The sequence below is a fragment of the Pongo abelii genome, chromosome 7 (assembly GCF_028885655.2).
Source record: "Pongo abelii isolate AG06213 chromosome 7, NHGRI_mPonAbe1-v2.0_pri, whole genome shotgun sequence".
NCBI classification, from domain to species: Eukaryota; Metazoa; Chordata; class Mammalia; order Primates; family Hominidae; genus Pongo; species Pongo abelii.
This window is the reverse complement of record NC_071992.2, coordinates 43,689,259-43,707,983: the sequence shown is the minus strand read 5'-3', so window position 1 is coordinate 43,707,983 and position 18,725 is coordinate 43,689,259. Positions and strand designations below refer to the sequence as shown.

At 51.7% G+C, this 18,725-nt stretch overlaps 1 protein-coding gene across 1 annotated transcript; it reads left to right on the top strand.

Annotated features, from left to right (window-relative positions):
• Positions 1–1,536: 1,536 nt before the first annotated feature.
• NKX6-3 (NK6 homeobox 3) lies at positions 1,537–7,142 on the top strand. The gene is made up of 3 exons (XM_054561061.2): positions 1,537–2,243; positions 4,152–4,321; positions 5,622–7,142. The coding sequence occupies exons 1-3, from the start codon at positions 1,862–1,864 to the stop codon at positions 5,865–5,867; spliced, it is 798 nt and encodes a 265-aa protein (XP_054417036.2). The 5' UTR covers positions 1,537–1,861; the 3' UTR covers positions 5,868–7,142.
• Positions 7,143–18,725: the final 11,583 nt, after the last annotated feature.

Sequence of the window (18,725 nt, the reverse complement as noted above, 5' to 3'; positions counted from 1 at the left end):
GACGTAGCACTTTTCTCTTTAAACCAAATTTGTAGGGAATCATTCCACACCCTTTGTAGGATCTTTCTTGCATAACCTAAATCCCTGTGCTACAGAGGGTCAACTTCTGCATGAGAAGGAAGCCTGCCCTGAGCCCTGGGTCCTCTGCTCCCCACTGAAAACCAAGACGGCCTGGAAACCCATGAGAAGCTCGGTGAAGCAGTGCCTTTAGTCTCCCACCTACCACGGCGGCCTCTGGGGAGTGGGAGAGCAAGCCCTGCAGAGCCCACGCCTGGTCAGGAAGGGCTCTGGGGCCACCAGGCACAGAGAGGAGCAGAAGTCCATCTGTCTGGCAGTCATAGTCTTTCCTAGCATTTTACATGTTCAGGCCAGTGGCATGCTAGCTTCCAGTTTTAGAGAAAAACTGCAGGGAAGAATCCTGTCCGGTCCAGAAATCACCCAGGTACCTGGAACGTGGGCTCCGATTCCTCTATACCTTGGCTTTCCTGTTTGTAAAATGAGAGTTCCCCCCAATAGAGCCTTGTATGTTGTAAAAATTTATTCGAGAAAAAAAAAAAAAGCATATGCATGCTCTGTGATTCAGCCCAGTCCATTGCATCAACTACTAACTGAGCACCAACAGAGTGCCTGGCACGGGGCTCCACCACCCTCTCAGCCATCAGGGATTTCAAACCCGGGCACCACACCAGACAGAGCATGGCCATTGCTCCAGCAGAGGCACAAATGAGGAAGAGATTCTGATAGGGAGGTCAGGGAAGGCCGACCAGAGGTGGAGGCAAGAACACGCGTGCAGAGCGGCCCTCTCTTCAGCCTCCTGCAGCTGGAGGACTCACACCCCGGCACGGTCAGGGTTGCCTACGCCCCGCCCTGCCCTCTTCCCAGCAGGCTCCCACCCTAGGCTCTCAAGCCAGCCACAGGGACTTGCATCCCCCAGAAAGCAATGCCACTTAGCCTCTTACCCCATCCTCACACTTACCCCCATCTTATACCACTCACCCCATCCCCGCATGCGGAAGGGAAGGAAGCGGCTGTGCTCTCCTGTGGAGCTTGGACATGTGCACATAAAGGGGCGGGCGCCGCTCCGGACAGTGGCCTCTGAGTCCAGCCTCCTCTTCCCCAGGGGAGCAGTTGTAGCAACAGTGACTTCCAGTTGCCTTGGGAGCCTCCAGGGGCCCTCAGACACTCACCTTTTCCTAGATGCTAGACTTGCGGGGAGCAGATGGACGCTCCAGCGATGAGTAGGGGCTTCTAGAGCTAATTCTCTGTCTCTTTCTCTCATGCGCGCGCGCGCACACACACACACGCACACACACACACACACACACACACACACACACACACACACACACACACACACACACACCCCCTGGCTGATTTTACAGTCAATCTTTCAAAGTGCAATTTGTCTAGGAAAAGCCAATGTGAGGCCCGTGTGCGCCCCGACCAATGGCGGCGCGGCTCCGGCGGCTCAGCCAGTCTCCGGCCTGTATTCTAATGGGCCGTATCTTTATCAGGGAAATGTTCCTTCTCTGAACTTAAAACTTCTCATGGAGGGTCCTCCGACTCAGAGGCAGAAAGGGGGTCTGAGCTGAGGCTTAAGGGGCCACCCTGTCCGGCCAGGGCAAGGAGAGAGGCCAGGAGCCCTGGGGAGGCCTCCCACCTGCCCCGAGCACCTGACTTCCGAGCAGCTGATCGGGTGCCGGTGCCTGGGCCAGGGCTTGGCCGATGCCTTAGGTGGGAGGCAGTCAGGAGCTCGGAGATGGTCCTGACCCTCCAGGCCTGCCATGAGATTTGGGGCTAGAGCGTGGGCTCTTGGGTTTTAGGGGCCTGGAGAAGCCTTCCCTGTCCTGACTGGGAGATCATGGAGTCCAACCTGCAGGGGACGTTCCTGCTAAACAACACGCCGCTGGCTCAGTTTCCGGAGATGAAGGCCCCGGTGTGCCAGTACTCGGTGCAGAACTCCTTCTACAAGCTCAGCCCCCCGGGGCTGGGCCCCCAGCTGGCTGCCGGGACCCCCCACGGGATCACGGACATCCTGAGCAGGCCCGTGGCTGCGCCGAACAGCAGCCTCCTCTCCGGCTACCCCCACGTGGCAGGCTTCGGGGGGCTCAGCTCTCAGGGGGTCTACTACAGCCCCCAGGTAGGGAATTTTTCCAAGGCTGGGAACGAATACCCCAACCGAACCCGGAACTGCTGGGCGGACACGGGCCAGGACTGGCGCGGCGGGCGGCAGTGCAGCAACAGTGAGTACGGGGCCTCCCCAGCCACCTCCCGGCACCCGGCAGGCCCCGGGGGGGCAGAGGACGAGGAGGGGCCTCCTCCCGGGCACTCCACACCACTGCCCTCTTCCCCAGTCGCCGTTAACCCTGGACTCATAGCCTCAGCTCATTGCAGGCTAAGTTCCACCCTCTCCTCCTTCCCATCCAGCAGTGCTTGGACACAGGTGTCTGAGCCACCCCCCTCACCTGCCAGCCACCTCAGCTGCCCTGCTAGGGCCCCCGCCCCCCGGCAGTTCCAGATGTAGAGAAGGCCCCACAGCCCACACCTGCCCTGCACGGGGTCCAGCAGGCAGCCCAGCTCGCTTCTGCAGCCCAGGGCCCGTAAAACCACTTCTTCACCCAAAGCAGACAAATGCTACCCCCATGAGGAAAATGTCCCAATTCACCTTCCCAGAGAGCCCTGGCATCACTCAAGGGTGCAGAATGCACCCTGACCCCATCTGGGTCCAGCCTTTGAGCCAGGGGCCGTTGCCCACCACATCCTAGGGTTTCTAGCAACAGCAGCCACACCAAGTAGCCTGTCTCCGGGAGTTGCTGCTGAGTCCAGCTGAACTTGGCCCTGGCTGTGGGGAAGCGGGGGGCCTCTTCTCAGCCCACCCATCCCTCAGCCAAGGTTTTCAGAGGGTGGGCCCGTGATGCCAGTCAGGGTTACTGGAGGAGGTGGCAGGGCTTGTCCAGGCAGGTGAGGCTCTGCTGGGACGCAGGCAGGTGAGAGTTTTTGGAACCTTCTCTGTGCCACCGAAGCCCTGCCCACGTCAGGCAGGGGCCTCCACTTCTGTCTCATCTCTGGGCTCTCCTATGCCAATAGGGGCTTGGGGCCAACCTAGGGAACCCCAAAAGCACACCTGTCCCCCCATTTGCTACTCTGCCTTGCCGGTCACACTGCCTGACAGCCACCCCTCCATGGGCTGCCACCCATCGCTGTGCCCCTGGAGGTGAAGGCCTCCTCTCTCAGATCCTGTTTTAGGCTTGGCTTCAGGGGTGCTTTAAGCCTCAGCTGACTCTCTCTTCCCTCCATCTTCCCCTCCCCTCTCCACATCCCACACACCACCTCTTCAGTCCTGAATGCAGGTACACACACGGGGACATAGCCAAGAAAGTCAGTGGCTAATGAAGGCAAAGGCAGAGGGACTTGAACATGGTCTCTCAGGAGGGCTCTTCCTCTCTCTGTGCCTCAGTTTCCTCACCTGTAACTTGAGCTGTCAGACTGCACAGAACGAGGCCTGACACGTGGGAATTCTGACTCCCCTGAGCCCGCTGCCCACAGCTCCTTCCCGAGCCTGCTGCCCTGGCCAGGCTGGGGGTCAGGGTCTCTGGCCTCTGTGCCAGGCTCTCCAGGGTGGTTGAAGTCACATAACTTCCAGGCCTGGTGACATGGGGAAGTGGCAGCTTGGGGCGTGAGGTTTGCCCCTCCCTGGTTTCCTGGAGACCTGGGAAGTTGGGTCTCAAGAGCAAGGAAGTTGGCGGAAGCCGGAGGTGGAGGGAATTCACAGGCCCCGGTCCCTAATTATAGGAGGAGGGTGACCTGAAGGGACATCCCTGGGACAGAGAGGGAACTCCTGTTGCCCCTCAGGGGAAGGCAACATCAGTGAGTACTGAGAACTTTAGACAGAGAGGCATGAGGCTCTGCTGCCCCTAAGTCCCATTACCCTAGGGCACCTGCCCTCTTGGAGCCCTGCCCACCCAGGCAGAGCAGAGGTCACAGTCGCTGTTCTCCAATATCAAGAATGCTGCTCAGGGGAAAGGAATCTTGGTGTCCTGGAAACCTCTGCAGGAGGGAGAGGGACAAGCATGGTGGTTGCCCTGCCAGACGTGCCTAGCCGCAGGGTCCCCACTTATTCTACTAACCCCACAATTCCTTCCTCCTGCCAGCCCCAGACCCCCTGAGTGACAGCATACACAAGAAGAAGCACACCCGGCCCACCTTCACGGGGCACCAGATCTTTGCCCTGGAGAAAACCTTTGAGCAGACCAAGTACTTGGCTGGCCCCGAGAGGGCGCGGCTGGCATACTCACTGGGCATGACCGAGTCGCAGGTCAAGGTAAGTCTGTGTGGGAGATGGCGCCTGCCCTGCAGGGAGGAGCCTGCCGGACAGGACGCCACTGCGCTGGAGAGAGGTGGCCACACAACGCAGCCCCCCAGAGGGCAGCTGTCCTGGTGTCTGGGCACTGCCTGCCTTCCTAACCCTGGAGTCTGTGGTAATTAAACATAGCCAGGAAAAGGCCATCATCCACTGAGCCCCATTCTCAGAGCCTTATGTGCGGCACCTAATTTCATCCTCTCAGCAACCCGGGGGGTCGGCATTATTACCCATTTCGCAGATGAGGATCAGTGTCTCCCGGCTGGGAGAGCTGGCAGAGCTGGGGTTCAACCCCAGATGTGGGGGACTCCAACCTCAGGCTTTCCCTCTCCCCCCGTATTTGGCCAAAAATTCCAAGCACTGTCGGCAGCCTCTGGCCCAGATTCATGCTTGATGCTCCAGTCAGCAAAAGGAGCTGACCTCAGTTTACCAATCTTTAAGATGAAGACAACGCCTCCTTCTACTAAGCAGGATCAGATGGGCTATCAGGGGCCTGGAGCCTTGTCGCCCACGCCAGGGCTAGGGAGGGTGAGCCCAGGCTCTCCCACTCCACACGCAGGGGCCCCAAATGCCCCCTAAATAGACCCGGGGAAACTGGTTTCTACCGCCTCAGAGTCTGGGGGCAACTTTCTCCACTTTGATGCTGACTCAGTGACTCGGCGACGGGCCTAAGGATGCAGCAGGGGCAGCTGGCACCTGGGTCTGGTCTTTGCTCGGGGCCCTGGGGCCTCCCGGAGCTCCAACCCGCTGCACCCTCCTCATCAGCCGCTCAACTGCCCTGGGGCGAGAGCTAGGGGGAAGAAGCAGACTCTCCTGCAGAAAGCAGACTTTCTGCTTCTGGGGTGCGTTCCTGCACTCTTCAACTATCCCAAGCAATGGACCTACGTTACTCTTCTAATTAGGGGAACAATTATTTATGAAGTAGGGTGAGGGTTTATGAAGCCCAGAGTAGGGACTGCTCATAAGCACCTTCCAATGAGCATCGGGGCTAAGCCTTCCACCCGCGCACTCCGCATCTTCCACCGAGTTCCCAGGTGGAGGAGGAGGAAGAGGAAGCAGAGGAGGAGGCAAACGGTGGTGGGGCGGGGGGGAGGGCTGCTGCGCTCACGTTTTTAAATTTTATTGTCCTTCCCCAACAGAAACATGAATGTGACAGTCACTCCGTTGTTGAGCCATTTGTTTAGCTGTAAAAGCAGGATGGCTGTTCTCGCGTCCCGTGCGCGCTGTGCCCCTGTGCCCTTCACAGTCTTTCTCATCGCAGGTGTGGTTCCAGAACCGCAGGACCAAGTGGCGGAAGAAGAGCGCCCTGGAGCCCTCGTCCTCCACGCCCCGGGCCCCGGGCAGCGCGGGCGCCGGCGCAGGCGGGGACCGCGCACCTTCGGAGAACGAGGACGACGAGTACAACAAGCCGCTGGACCCCGACTCGGACGACGAGAAGATCCGCCTGCTGCTGCGCAAGCACCGCGCCGCCTTCTCGGTGCTCAGCCTGGGAGCGCACAGCGTCTGACGCCCGCGGTCCAGGCCCAGGATCCTGGCTGCAGCCCGCGGAGGGACGCCGAGGAGCCTACCTTCCCCTCCCCTTCCCCAGGCTGCTGGGGGCGCAGGGACTGAGTCTTCCGATGAGGGGCGCCTGGAGGAGGTGGAGGAGGAGCAGCAGGTGCAGGGGAGGAGGAGGGGAGGCGGGGGAGGAGGAGGAAAAGGAGGGAAAGGGGACAGGCATCCTAGCTAAGGGAGGAGGAGGCCAGGGGGGAGGCACAGCTCTCCTGAGACCTGGAAGCCGCTGCCCCTTGCACCTCCGCGGGCCTCGCCTGCCGGTTCTGCAGATTCACAAGTGGACAGAGGACTAAAATGACCAGGCTCTGCAGCCAGGAAACTGGCTGTGGGGTCCCAGACATGCCACTGTGATCCAGCTGTTGGGGGGGAGGGGAGTGGGCAGGACTTCCCAGGGAGGGAGGCAGCTGGCTGGGGAGTCAGAAGACCAGAGTCTTGGGCCCCAAGCCAGCTGCTGGCTGCAGAAGAAAAGACAGGTGAGTAGCCAGGTGCACTCCTCAGACCTGTGCACAGGAAGGGTCCCACTGGAGGGGCCAGAGCTGAGCACCTAACCCAGGCTGCAGGAAATCTGCCTCCAGGAGGGGAAGTGGGACATCCCAGTGAAGAATAAACGCCCCTGACACTCCAGGATGACCGCCCCTGAGCTGAGGAAATCCCTCGGCCTCCTTTCTCCGATTTACCCTCAGGGTCAATACCTCCGAGACTGCTCTGCCCTCCTCATCCTGACAGCCAGGAAAAGGGGAGGGTTCAGGGAGAGGGGAGGTGGGGACGGTGTGCCCAAGGGCCACCCACCTGGGCATCATTTGGTGCTGATATAAGGACAGGCCAACCCAGAGAGAAGAAGCATCCCACCTGGGAAGGAAAGGAAGGGCTGGGAAAGACCCCAGAACGGCACCCCTCCAACAAGGCAGGAAGGGAGAAGGAGGGCCCCTGGGGCTGGGTGGAGGATGCCCGGGAGGGGCTGAACTACGGCCTGCTGGGAATCACGGCCCTTCCTTTCCTCAGATAGCCTTGCGGCCTGGCACTGGAGCTGGTGCTGACAGGGACGCTGGCCAACAGGGTGGTATTTTTCACCCGGGTGATCTGAGCTGCTGGCAGGTAGTGGGTGGGCTGGGGGAGGCGGGTGAGGGCTGGTCGTAGAGGGATGCAGCCCAGAAGGGACCAAGCACTTGCTCATCCTCACTGGCTTTCAAAAAAATAAACAGTAAAAATAAAAGTCCCATGAACCTTACGGCTCCTGTGCTTCTGTGAAAGGGACGAACGGCAGGAAACTGGCTGTGAGGTCCCAGACTTGCCAGCTGTGGGGCCTTCCCTGAGGGCCGTTGTCTAGTCTCCTGGGGACATTCGTGCTCTGACAGGTTGCACAATACAAGTTATTTGAAACCTCACTGGTAGATGCCAGACACTGTCCCCAGGTGCTGAGAAACCCAAGGTGAATTTTATGAGGTCCCTGATCTCCAGGAATTTATAGCCTAGTGGGGAAGATGATCTGTGTGAAGAATCGGGTATCATAAGAAAAATAAGAAGGGAGAGACTAGAAGAGCTAACTTTAACAGAACACCTGCTAATTTCTCCCCTGTAGAATGTCTGGATTATCACTGACCCCACAAGAAAACTAGGCAGTAGGTATCGTCTTCAATGCATGGAGGAGAAAACCAAAGCTCAGAAAGTTCCAGAACCAAGTCACAGAAGTGGAAAGAGGCAGCCTCAGAGTAGATCCCAAGACCCTTTCAGCCACTTCCTTGGGTTGTGAAGGGCACAACCTTCAAAGCCTTTTCTGTCAAATGAGAGGCTAGAACCAAAAGTAGTTTAAGGCCCTTCCAACTTCAACAATCTATGCAACTAGCAACTAGGCTTGACCCCTTAGCTCTCCCGAGAAGTCCATCGTCCATCCTTGGACCCCCAGGACAGGTGAACCTGGCCCTGGAACCAGCCTGAGAGGGGATGAGGGTGGAGGAAGACCCTAGCTAGGAGCATCTCAGAAAGTGGGGGCATCCATCTTTCCTAAGACCCTTAGTGGACCCAGAGGACAGAGAGGAACATGACCAGAAAATGCAAAATATGTGTAAACTTCCACCCTCCATCTGTGAAGATGCCTATGCTCAGGTGTCAGTCTCTCCCCTTGAAAAGCAGAAAGGAGAAAAGAAGGGAATGGAGCACAATCTCTGTGTGCACACTGAGAAGCCGTGCTCTGTCACAGGTGTCCTGAGTGGGTCCTACAGTGGCTGCAGCAGGAGAGGACCCTAGAATTCAGCACAGGCTTCAAAGATGAAAAGTCTCTGTGGTTCTGGGAGGCTTGTGATTCACTGAGTGCTGCAGGCAGGAAAAGGCTTACCACATAGCCCAGGTGCAAAGTCACCAAGCAGGTATGGGGGAAGATGCAAGTGACATAAAAACTGTGTTTACTTCTCTCTTTCTGAAGCATGCTGTAATCTTAACTGCTCTGTTGTAGCTATAATTTCTGCATGTCTGATTCAAGTCGTTTGGGGTCAGTATGAAAGCAAGCCTGGAGAAAGTTTTTCCCAGTAGGTATTTGCTGAGCTAAACAAAACCTCCTTCGACTTCAAAGTTCTGGGACATCTGCCACTGGAACCTTTGGCTAAAAGACTCCAGCCTTCTCGGCCGTTTCCTCTAACCCCACGCCACCTTCCATGTGCAGCCTGAACATAGGGCCAAGCACAGGAGAGGCACTGCCTCCCATTTCCCTAACGATCATGCTGAAGCATATTCAAAAGACTAGATTTGGAGTTCAAAGGAGGAAAAAACTCATATGTGGAAGATCCAGATTCCCAAGGGTGATTCAAGATAAGTCTGGCCCTCTGCAGATGTACACACATGTGAATGCATGTGCATGCCTGTGTGTGCATACGTGTGTGTGTTACTTGGGAGAACACAAGGCTATCTCACTTCATCCATCATAAAGAAATCAAAAGCCAGCCAGGCGTGGTGGCTCACACCTGTAATCCCAGCACTTTGGGAGGCCGAGGTGGGTGGATCACTTGAGGCCAGGAGTTCGAGACCAGCCTGGCCAACATGGTGAGACATGGTGAAACCCTGTCTCTACTAAAAATACAAAAATTAGCTGGGCGTGGTGGTGAGTGCTTGTAGTCCCAGATACTCAGGAGGTTGAGGTGGGAGAATCGCTTGAACCCGAGAGGTGGAAGTTGCAGTGAGCTGAGATCACGCCACTGCACTCCAGCCTGGGTGATAGAGTGAGACTGTCTCAAAAAAAAAAAAAAAAAAGAAAGAAAGAAAAAGAAAAAAAATCATAAGCTATAGGCCCCACTTTTATCCCTGCTGATAAATAGAACTTATTGTATATTCTGGGTTAAATAAACAAACATACAAAAAGCAACAGAACTTTGGAAATGCATGTTCCCTGCAGCTCCTAAGATCACATCACAAACTTTTCAGAGACAAAAGAAAAGAAATTAAGTCCCACGTCCATGGCAGCTGTGGCGTCTGCTCTGACAGGTGGCTCCGTGGGCTCCACCAAGTAGGGACAGATTCTGCCATAGCTGTCACCTTTGTGGCTTCTGCTATTAGGAGGACCCGGGATATGTCTTCAGCATGTCGGGGCGAGGGTGGGTGGATGTCCATGCCTTACCAGGCTCACAGCGGCCATATCCTGATGGTAACAATCAGAAAGAAGACAAAGAGGCCGGGCGTGGTGGCTCACGCCTATAATCCCAGCACTTTGGGAGGCCAAGGTGGGTGGATCACCTGAGATCAGGAGTTGGAGACTAGCCTGGGCAACATGGTGAAACCTCGTCTCTACTAAAAATACAAAAACTAGCTGGGCATGATGGCAGGTGCCTGTAATCCCAGCTACTGGGGAGGCTGAGGCAGAAGAATCGCTTGAACCCAGGAGGCAGCACTTGCAGTGAGCCGAGATGACTCCACTGCACTCCAGCCTGGGCAAAAGAAAGGTAACAAAGTGCTGAAGTCCCACTTCGGGTAACCCCTCCTCATCCTCAGGCCACCCCTAGGTTTTGACCCCAGAAACCAGCTGTCCCTGCAGCATGGGTTAGGGGAAAGGAGTCAGTTAGGTATGGGCTCAAACCACAGCCCCACCACTCTGTATCATTGGGCCAGTTACTTAACCTCTGAGCCTCAGTTTACTCATCTGTAAAACAGGAATAATTCCACACACCTTGCAGGGTTTCTGTGAGATTGGAACTAACGCATGCGCCTGGCATACACAGACAGTAAACAGTAGCCCTGTATTATTCAGAGAGGGCTTTGGTGTGAGTGTCGGTGTCCTCTCCAAAAGTTACGTGTCAAAACTTAACTCCCAAGTTGACAGTATTGAGAGGTAGGGCCTTTGTGAGGTGATAAGGCCATCAGGGCGTCATCCTCATGGATCATATTCGTGCCCTTATAAAAGGGCTTGAGGGAGTGAGTTCGGCCCTTTTTTGCTCTTCCATCCCTTCTACCATGTGAAGACACAGCGTTTAAGTCACCACCTTGGAAGCAGAGACCAGGTTCTTGCCAGACACTGAATCTGCCAGCACCTCGATTTTGGACTTCCCAACCTCCAGAACCGTGAGAAATAAATGTCTATCATTTATAAATTACCCAGTCTCAGATATTTTGTTAAAGTGCCACAGATGGACTAAGGCGAAGGCTGGCGGTCCTGAGTTTGAATCCCCACTTCACAAAGTAGTAGCTGGGCTGCCAGGACTGGTTAGTTAAGCTCTTCAACTCCACTGTTCTCATCTGTAAAATGAAGCAGATGAACCACTTCTGCAAGACAGATGAGAAGATTCAAATGGAATCATGCACAGAGCGTAGAATACTGTAGGCACTTAAACACTGGCACACTCACACTCTCTCCTTCCTCTCAAATTCACGCCACTAGTAAGTGGTGGAGACAGTTCTAATCTGGTCTTCTTAACAATGGGACAAGCTGTTCCAAAGTTGCAGCTACCCACTCCTGTAACAGTCCTAGCAAGTCAGCTGCTAGCTGGGAGGCTACCGAAGGACTCAATGAGTGACCAGATTAGTTTACCTGTAAACCCCTGAGATCCGGACTCTAGAGCAGGGGTCTGAACCAGGTGCCCAGGGCTGAATTCAGTGTGCAGATGTGTTCATTCATGGAACAGTGCTTTTATAGAAACTGTAGCTTGCCAGGTGCAGTGGCTCATGCCTATAATCCCAGCACTTTGGGAGGCCGAGGCGAGTGGATCACCTGAGGTCAGGAGTTCGAGATCAGCCTGGCCAGCATGGCGAAACCCTGTCTCTACTAAAAATACAAAAATTAGCCAGGCGTGGTAGCACACGTCTGTAATCCCAGCTACTTGGGAGGCTGAGGCAGGAGAATCGCTTGAACCTGGGAGGCAGAGGTTGCAGTGAGCTGAGATCGCACCACTGCACTCCAGCTTGGGTGACAGAGTGAGACCCTGTCTCAAAAAAGAAAGAAAGAAACTATAGCTTGCTCTAGAAAGGGTGAGCCTGGCCCAGTGAGTGACCCACCACTTCCCATGTCCCACACCTGAGCTCCACAGCAACATCACCTGTCTGGCTCAGGCAGGTGTTTGAGTCTGTGCACCTGCTATAAACCTCACTATGCAAAGAAGTGGTCCATGCACAGAAGAAGCAGCCTCCCTTGGGAAATTTTTGAAATGTGGCATTTCGGGACTTATCTCAGACCTCCTGAATCAGAATCTGCATTTCAACAAATTCCCTGCCAGTGTGAGGAGATCCAGAGCAAACATGTCTGTGTGCACATGTGTGGACAGCACCCCTCTTCTCAGACACAGTGCCTGGATGCTATCGTTTGGATATTTGTCCCCACCATCTCCAATGTTGAGAAGTGATCCCCAATGTTGGAGGTGAAACCTAACGTGAGGTGTTTGGGTCATAGGGGTGGATGCCCTCACCAGATGCCCAGTCTCCCAGCCAGCAGAATCATGAGCCAAAGAAACCTCTTTTCTCAGTCAGGTGCGGTGGCTCACACCTGTAATCCCAGCATTTTGGGAGGCCAAGTTGGGCAGATCACCTGAGGTCAGGAGTTCAAGACCAGCCTGACCAACATGGGGAAACCCTGTCTTTAATAAAAAATACAAAAATTAGCTGGGTGTGTTGGCGGGCGCCTGTAATCCCAGCTACTCAGGAGGCTGAGGCAGGGAGAAGTGCTTGAACCCAGGAGGCGAAGGTTGCAGCAAGCTGAGATTGTGCCACTGCACATCAGCCTGGGTGAGACTCCATCTCAAAAGAAAAGAAAAGAAACCTCTTTTCTTTATAAATTGCCCACCTTAAGGTATGTCTTTATAGCAACACAAATGGACTAAGACACTGGCCTAAATTGGAGTCTCAGTGAAAAAGTTGTTAAACAAGTACAGATGGGTATGGGCAGATGAGCATGGGCAACACAGCTGGAACTCGACTGTGAGCAGAATAAGGAAAAGCTTCTGAGGACCAGAGGGTAGCTGCCATAGAGCCCACACAATGCTCTCCTAGGTAAGGCCAGGAGATTCAACGGGTGCAAGACTAGACTCTGAGGGTCCCATCAGTGAAGACAAAGGGAAGCAAACGACTAGCAGAAGCTGAAGGAGGCAGGAGAAAGCCCAGGAGGTCAGCCTCTGACAGCACTGAAAACCCAATCCAAAGTCAGAGGACATCACCAGGGCTCCTGTTTAGAATGAGGCTCCACAGTAATTGAGATTAGCTCTGCTTTTTATCTTCTGCTTCAAATGGCCAGGACAGCATAATATTCTAGAAGATTTTCATTGGAACATTATCTTGCTTAGAACAATTCATTCACCCCCTGATAATGCGCAGACGAACAAAACGGTACCAAATTCTGTAATCACTGTTGGATCACGTCATTTCAGCTTGGTTCTGAGATTGGGCTGGGAGTTTATGGAGGAATGTAATACAGACTTCTGCTTGAAAGGATTTCCCCTCACCCCTAGGCAGAGGTCCTGGGAATGAGGCTAACAGGTTCCCTGTGGTCATCTCGTCCCCAGGGCCTGGGAGCTCTGACAGGACCATCTGGCATCAGACCAGGATGCCAAAGAGGTGCTTGTTTGTTCCCTATAATGCAGGAGGCCCAGGTGCAGGGGAGACTCCAGCATCTTCTAAGAAACGGGCTCGACTGGGTGCGGTGGCTCACGCCTGTAATCCCAGCACTTTGGGAGACTGAGGCAGGTGGATCACCTGAGGTCAGGAGTTTGAGAACAGCCTGGTCAACATGGCGAAACCCCGTCTCTACTAAAAATACAAAAATTAGCTGGGCGTGGTGGTGAGCACCTGTAATCCCAGCTACTGGGAAGGCCGAGGCAGGAGAATCGCTTGAACCCAGGGGGTGGAGGTTGCAGTGAGCTGAGATTATACCACTTCACTCCAGTCTGGGCGACAGAGTGAGACTCTGTCTCAAAAAAAAAAAAAAAAAAAAAAAGAAAGAAAGAAAACAAAAAAAGAAATGGGCTCTTTCTATTAATAAATGCCTCACATTCACACGTTTATCCTCCAACAGCTGTGCGTGATTAGCACCCCCATTTTCCAGATGAAGAAGCTGAGGCAGGCAAGTTCACTGGAGTGCCCCAGGCCCATGGCTGCTCAGTGGTGATTCCGCTCCACTCCAAAGCACATACTTTGCACCCTCACCACACTGCAACGGAACAGCCAAGCCTGCCCCACTCCTGCTGCTACTTTCTGCAGACATTTATTAAACAATCACTATGTGCTAGGCACCATTCTATGTGCTTTACTTAGCTCATGTAATTTTCAAAAATCCATGTAAAATAGGCACTACTATTATGCCCACTGTCTTGCCAGGACACAGCACGCAGAAGTTAAGTAACCTGCCCTAAATCACACAGCTTAATCCCGGCAGACAGACCCTGAAGCTCCTGCTCTTAACCACCATAAAAACACCATAAGAAGGGAAAGGAGAGAAGGCCCATTTGAATTAAAGCTGGGCTGTTGAACTGTTTAAAAGAAAATGAAAGTCATATGTGCTGTAAATGAAAATCTATGCAATCAACATTTGAGGTCTGCCTTTTGCCTCGCTCTGTGCTTAGAGCTGGGAACAGAGACAAGGGCAAGCTCGCTACCTTGCTGACCTCACAGTCTAGAGGAGTGCGCCGAGAAACAAAGGGAATGCAGCTGCTAGTGCTCTGAGGAATGCCTTCACTGGGGACAGAGGGACCTGTGGGAGGCGGTGGCTAAGAAGCAAGAACATTAAATAATGTACACTATCAATAATGCGACTCACAATCGATCCACACAGCACCATTCTCACCAAAAGCATTACATCCTTTAACATATAAGGATTACTATACATATACTTTAACATATAAGGAGTACTAAAATAAAGGTGTTTCGGTAAGAATCATCGTGTCTACATTACCTAAAATTAAGAATTCATAGAATTTGAATGAGGCTGTACAGTATATGGAAAGCTATGACTGAATTCCCATTTTTAACAATATTAATATACTCACTATTGCAAGCCAAACTTTTTCAAGACACTTCCTTATACACTATTATTTTTTTGAGACAGGGTCTCACTCTGTGCCCAGGCTGGAGTGCAGTTTCACAATCATGGCTCACTGCAACCTCCACCTCCCGGGCTCAAGCAATCTTCCCATCTCAGCCTCTCCAGTAGCTGGGACCACAGGTGCGTGCCACCACGCTCAGCTAATTTTTTGTGTTTTTTATAGAGACAGGGTCTCATATGTTGCCCAGAATGGTCTCGAACTCCTGGGCTTAAGTCATCCGTCTGCCTCAGCCTCCCAAAATGCTGGGATTACAGATGTGAGCCACTGTGCCTGGCTGTCTTGTACATTATTTTTTGTTTTATTAAAATGTTAATTATAAATTGATGGTTTATAATTGTGTATATCTTGGGGGTTGAAAGTGATGCTATATTTATGAATAGAATGTGGAATAATTAAATCAGGCTAATTAACAGATCCATCACCTCAAATACTTATCATTTTTTGTGATGAGAGCATAGAAATTTAGTCTCGTTGCAGTTTTTAAATGTACAATACACTATTATTAACTATATTCACTACACAGTGCGTATAGAGCTCAAATAAAACCTCATTCCTGGCCGGGTGCAGTGGCTCACACCTGTAATCTCAGCACTTTGGGAGGCCGAGGCAGGCAGATCACGAGGGCAGGAGATTGAGACCATCCTGGCTAACACGGTGAAACCCCGTCTCTACTAAAAATACAAAAAATTATCTGGGCGTGGTAGTGCACACCTGTAGTCCCAGCTACTCAGGAGGCTGAGGCAGAAGAATTGCTTGAACCCAGGAGGTTGAGGTTGCAGTGAGCTGAGCCCACGCCACTGCACTCCAGCCTGGTGACAAAAGTGAGACTCTGTCTCAAAAACAAACAAACAAACAACCTCATTTTTCTTGTCTAATTGTGTGCCCTCTGACCATCATCTCCCCCACTCTCCCAACCCTTGGTCTCTGTACTTACCACTCTACTCTCTGCTTCTATGAATTCAATTGTCTGAGACTCCACATACGAGTGAGAACATGTGGTATTTGTCCTGTGATTGATTTATTTTACTTAGCATAATGTTCTTCGATTCCATCCATGAGGTCGCAAATGACAGGATTTCCTTCTTTTTTAAGGCTGAATAATATTCCATGGTGACATATACCACATTTTCCTTATCTACTCATCTATGATGGACACAGGTTGATTCCAAATCTTGGCCATTGTGAATAGGGCTGCAATAAACATGGGAGTGCAGGTATCTCTTTGATATATTGATTTCCTTTCCTAGTAGGAGACTGCTGGATCATATGGAAGCTCTGGTTTTAGTTTTAGGAATCTCCATGCAGTTTTCCACAGTAGCTAATCTAATTTACATTCCCACCAAGAGCAGGCAAGGGTTTTCTTTACTTCACATCCTCAACAACACTTGTATTTTTGATAACAGTCATTCTGACAGGTGAGAGGCGATAGCTCATTGTGGTTTTAATTTGCATTCCCTAATGATTAGTGAGGTGGAACATAGTTTTTTCATGTCTGTTGGTCATTTGTATGTCTTATTTTCAGAAATGCCTATTCAGGTCCCATGCTCATTTTTTAATTGGGTTATTTGTTTTCTTGCTATCGAAGTGTTTGATTTGTTTTGGGGGTTTTTGTTTTGTTTTGTTTCCTGAGACAGTCTCGCTCTGTCACCCAGGCCAGAGTGCAGTGGTGCAATCTCAGCTCACTGCAACCTCTGCCTCCCAGGCTCAAGCAATTCTCCTGCCTCAGCCTCCCGAGTAGCTGGGACTACAGGCACCCGCCACTATGCCTGTCTAATTTTTGTATTTTTAGTAGGGATGGGGTTTCACTGTATTGGCCAGGCTGGTCTCAAACTCCTGACCTCAGGTGATCCACCTGCCTCAGCCTCCCAAAGTGCTGGTATTACAGGCGTGAGCCACCGCGCCCGGCCTGCTGTTTGAGTTCTTTATCTATCTTGGATAGCCCTTCACTAGATGTATAATGTGCAAATTTATTTTATCTATTTATTTATTTAGAGATGAAGTCTTGCTCTGTCACCCAGGCTGGAGTGCGGTGGCACCATCTCGGCTCACTGCAACCGCCGCCTCCTGGGTTCAAGCAATTCTCCTGCCTCAGCCTCCCGAGTAGCTGGGACTAGACACAAGCCACCATGCCTGGCTAATTTTTGTATTTTTAGTAGAGACGGGGTTTCACCATGTTGGCCAGACTGGTCTCGAACTCCTGACCTCAGGTGATCCACCTGCTTCGGCCTCCCGAATTGCTGGGATTACAGGCATGAGCCACCACGCCCGGCCTATTTGCAATTTTTTTCCCAGTCTGTAAGTTGGATTCTTACTCTCTTCATCATTTCCTTTGCTGTGCAGAAGCATTTCCATTTGATATGACCTCATTTGTCTACTTTTGCTTTTGTTGTCTGTGCTTTTGGAGTCAAAGCCAAAATATCATTGTCCAGCCCAATGTTGTGCAGTTTTTCCCTTATGTTTTCTTTTAGAAGTTTTAGAGTTTCTCGTTTTACATTTAAGCTTTAATTCAATGTGGTTGATTTTTGTATGTGATGAGAGATAAGAATTTCATTTCACTCTTCTGCATGTGGATATCCAGTTTTCCCAACACTATTTATTGGAGATAAATGCTTCTCCCAATGTGTGTTCTTGGCATCTTCATAAAAAAATCAGGCTGGGCATGATGGCTCACACCTGTAATCCCAGCACTTTGGGAGGCCAAGTTGGGCAGATCACTTGAGGTCAGGAGTTTGAGACCAACCTGGCCAACATGGCAAAATCTTGTCTCTACTAAAAATGCAAAAATTAGCCGGGCGTGGTGGCGGGTACCTGTATTCCCAGCTACTTGGGAGGGTGAGGCAGGAGAATCGCTTGAACCTGGGAGGCAGAGGTTGCAGTGAGCCAAGATCATGCCACTGCACTCCAGCCTGGGAGACAGAGTGAAACTGTGTCTCAAAAAAAAAAATTAGTTGCCCATACATGTGTGGGATCATATCTGGGCTCTACTCAGTTCCATTGTTCAGTGCTTCTATTTTTATGCCAGTACCATGCTGTTTTAATTACTATAGCTTTGTAGTATGGTTTGAAGTCAGGTAGTGTGATGCCTCCAGCTTTGCTCTTTTTGCTCATGATTACTTTGGCTATTCAGGACTTTTTGTGATTCCATGTGAATTTTAGGATTGTTTTTTCTATTTCTATGAAAAATGACATTGGAATTTTGATAGGGATTGCATTCTTGAACATTATTTCTTGTAATTCCCCAACCAGCCATCCAGTTTTATTCCCAATTTGCAGATGAGAACACTGAGGCATGCAGTGCTGAGAAGACTTGTCTGAGGCCAGAACTCTAGTAAGTGTGAGGCCTGGGGCTGACACCCTGCCTTCCAGCTTTCATCCAGATCTGTGTCCACTCCCCAGGTGTATAAAGGCCTGAAGTTCCAAGCTACAGTGGACACAAGAAGATGAGAGGACATCCTCTAACCAAAGGCACACTGATCAAATGTGTTCCAGTTCATTTTCACAGCAAGCATCATATTTACTGGAGTGGTTCCTGCTGTTTTATAGCTGGCTGCCAGTATTCCTGGATGGAGCAGATACCCTACAGCCAGCGATGTTCATGTAGGCAGCTTCCCAACCTGCCTGATGACGGGACTGGTCAGACACATAGACCCCAGAGCCAGTAGGGATATTCGGACCCAGTGGGAGGTGGGAGGGGAGGGGAGGGGCAGCCAAGGAACCTGTCTGGTTAACAGGTGCCCCAGGGACTGGCGACGGAGGAGGCATGTCAGAAACAGTGATTTTTTAAAAAAAAAAATTTAAGTTCTGGGATACATATGCTGAATGTGCAGGTTTGTTACATAGAGTATACATGTGCCATGGTGGTTTGCTGCACCTATCAACCTGTCATCTAGGTTTTAAGCCCTGCATGCATTAGGTATTTGTCCTAATGCTCTCCCTCCTGGGAAAGAGTGATTTTTAAAGCCCAATTTGATTTAAATCCATATGTTTTGGTTCTCCCTGCCACCTATGGAGTTGTCCACATATTATCTAAATTGATTTCTGTGGTTTTTCCTTCTTCCCCAGATGACAAAGATAACGGATGACCCAGAAATGTGGCAAGGGTGAAAGACAGAGCAATGACAGGTCCAGGTGTCCTGATGTGCAATGCCTGTGGAAGGTCTTATGGAAGAAAACCTCCGTAGACTCTTGGGGTTTAAGATTGTATTTATTTATTTTCTAAAGAGACTCTGCTTTAGCAGAATATGCTAAATTGCTGCTGCTCAGTGCTGGAAAGAAGGCAATGCTGGCCTTACAATTCTAGCACGGCT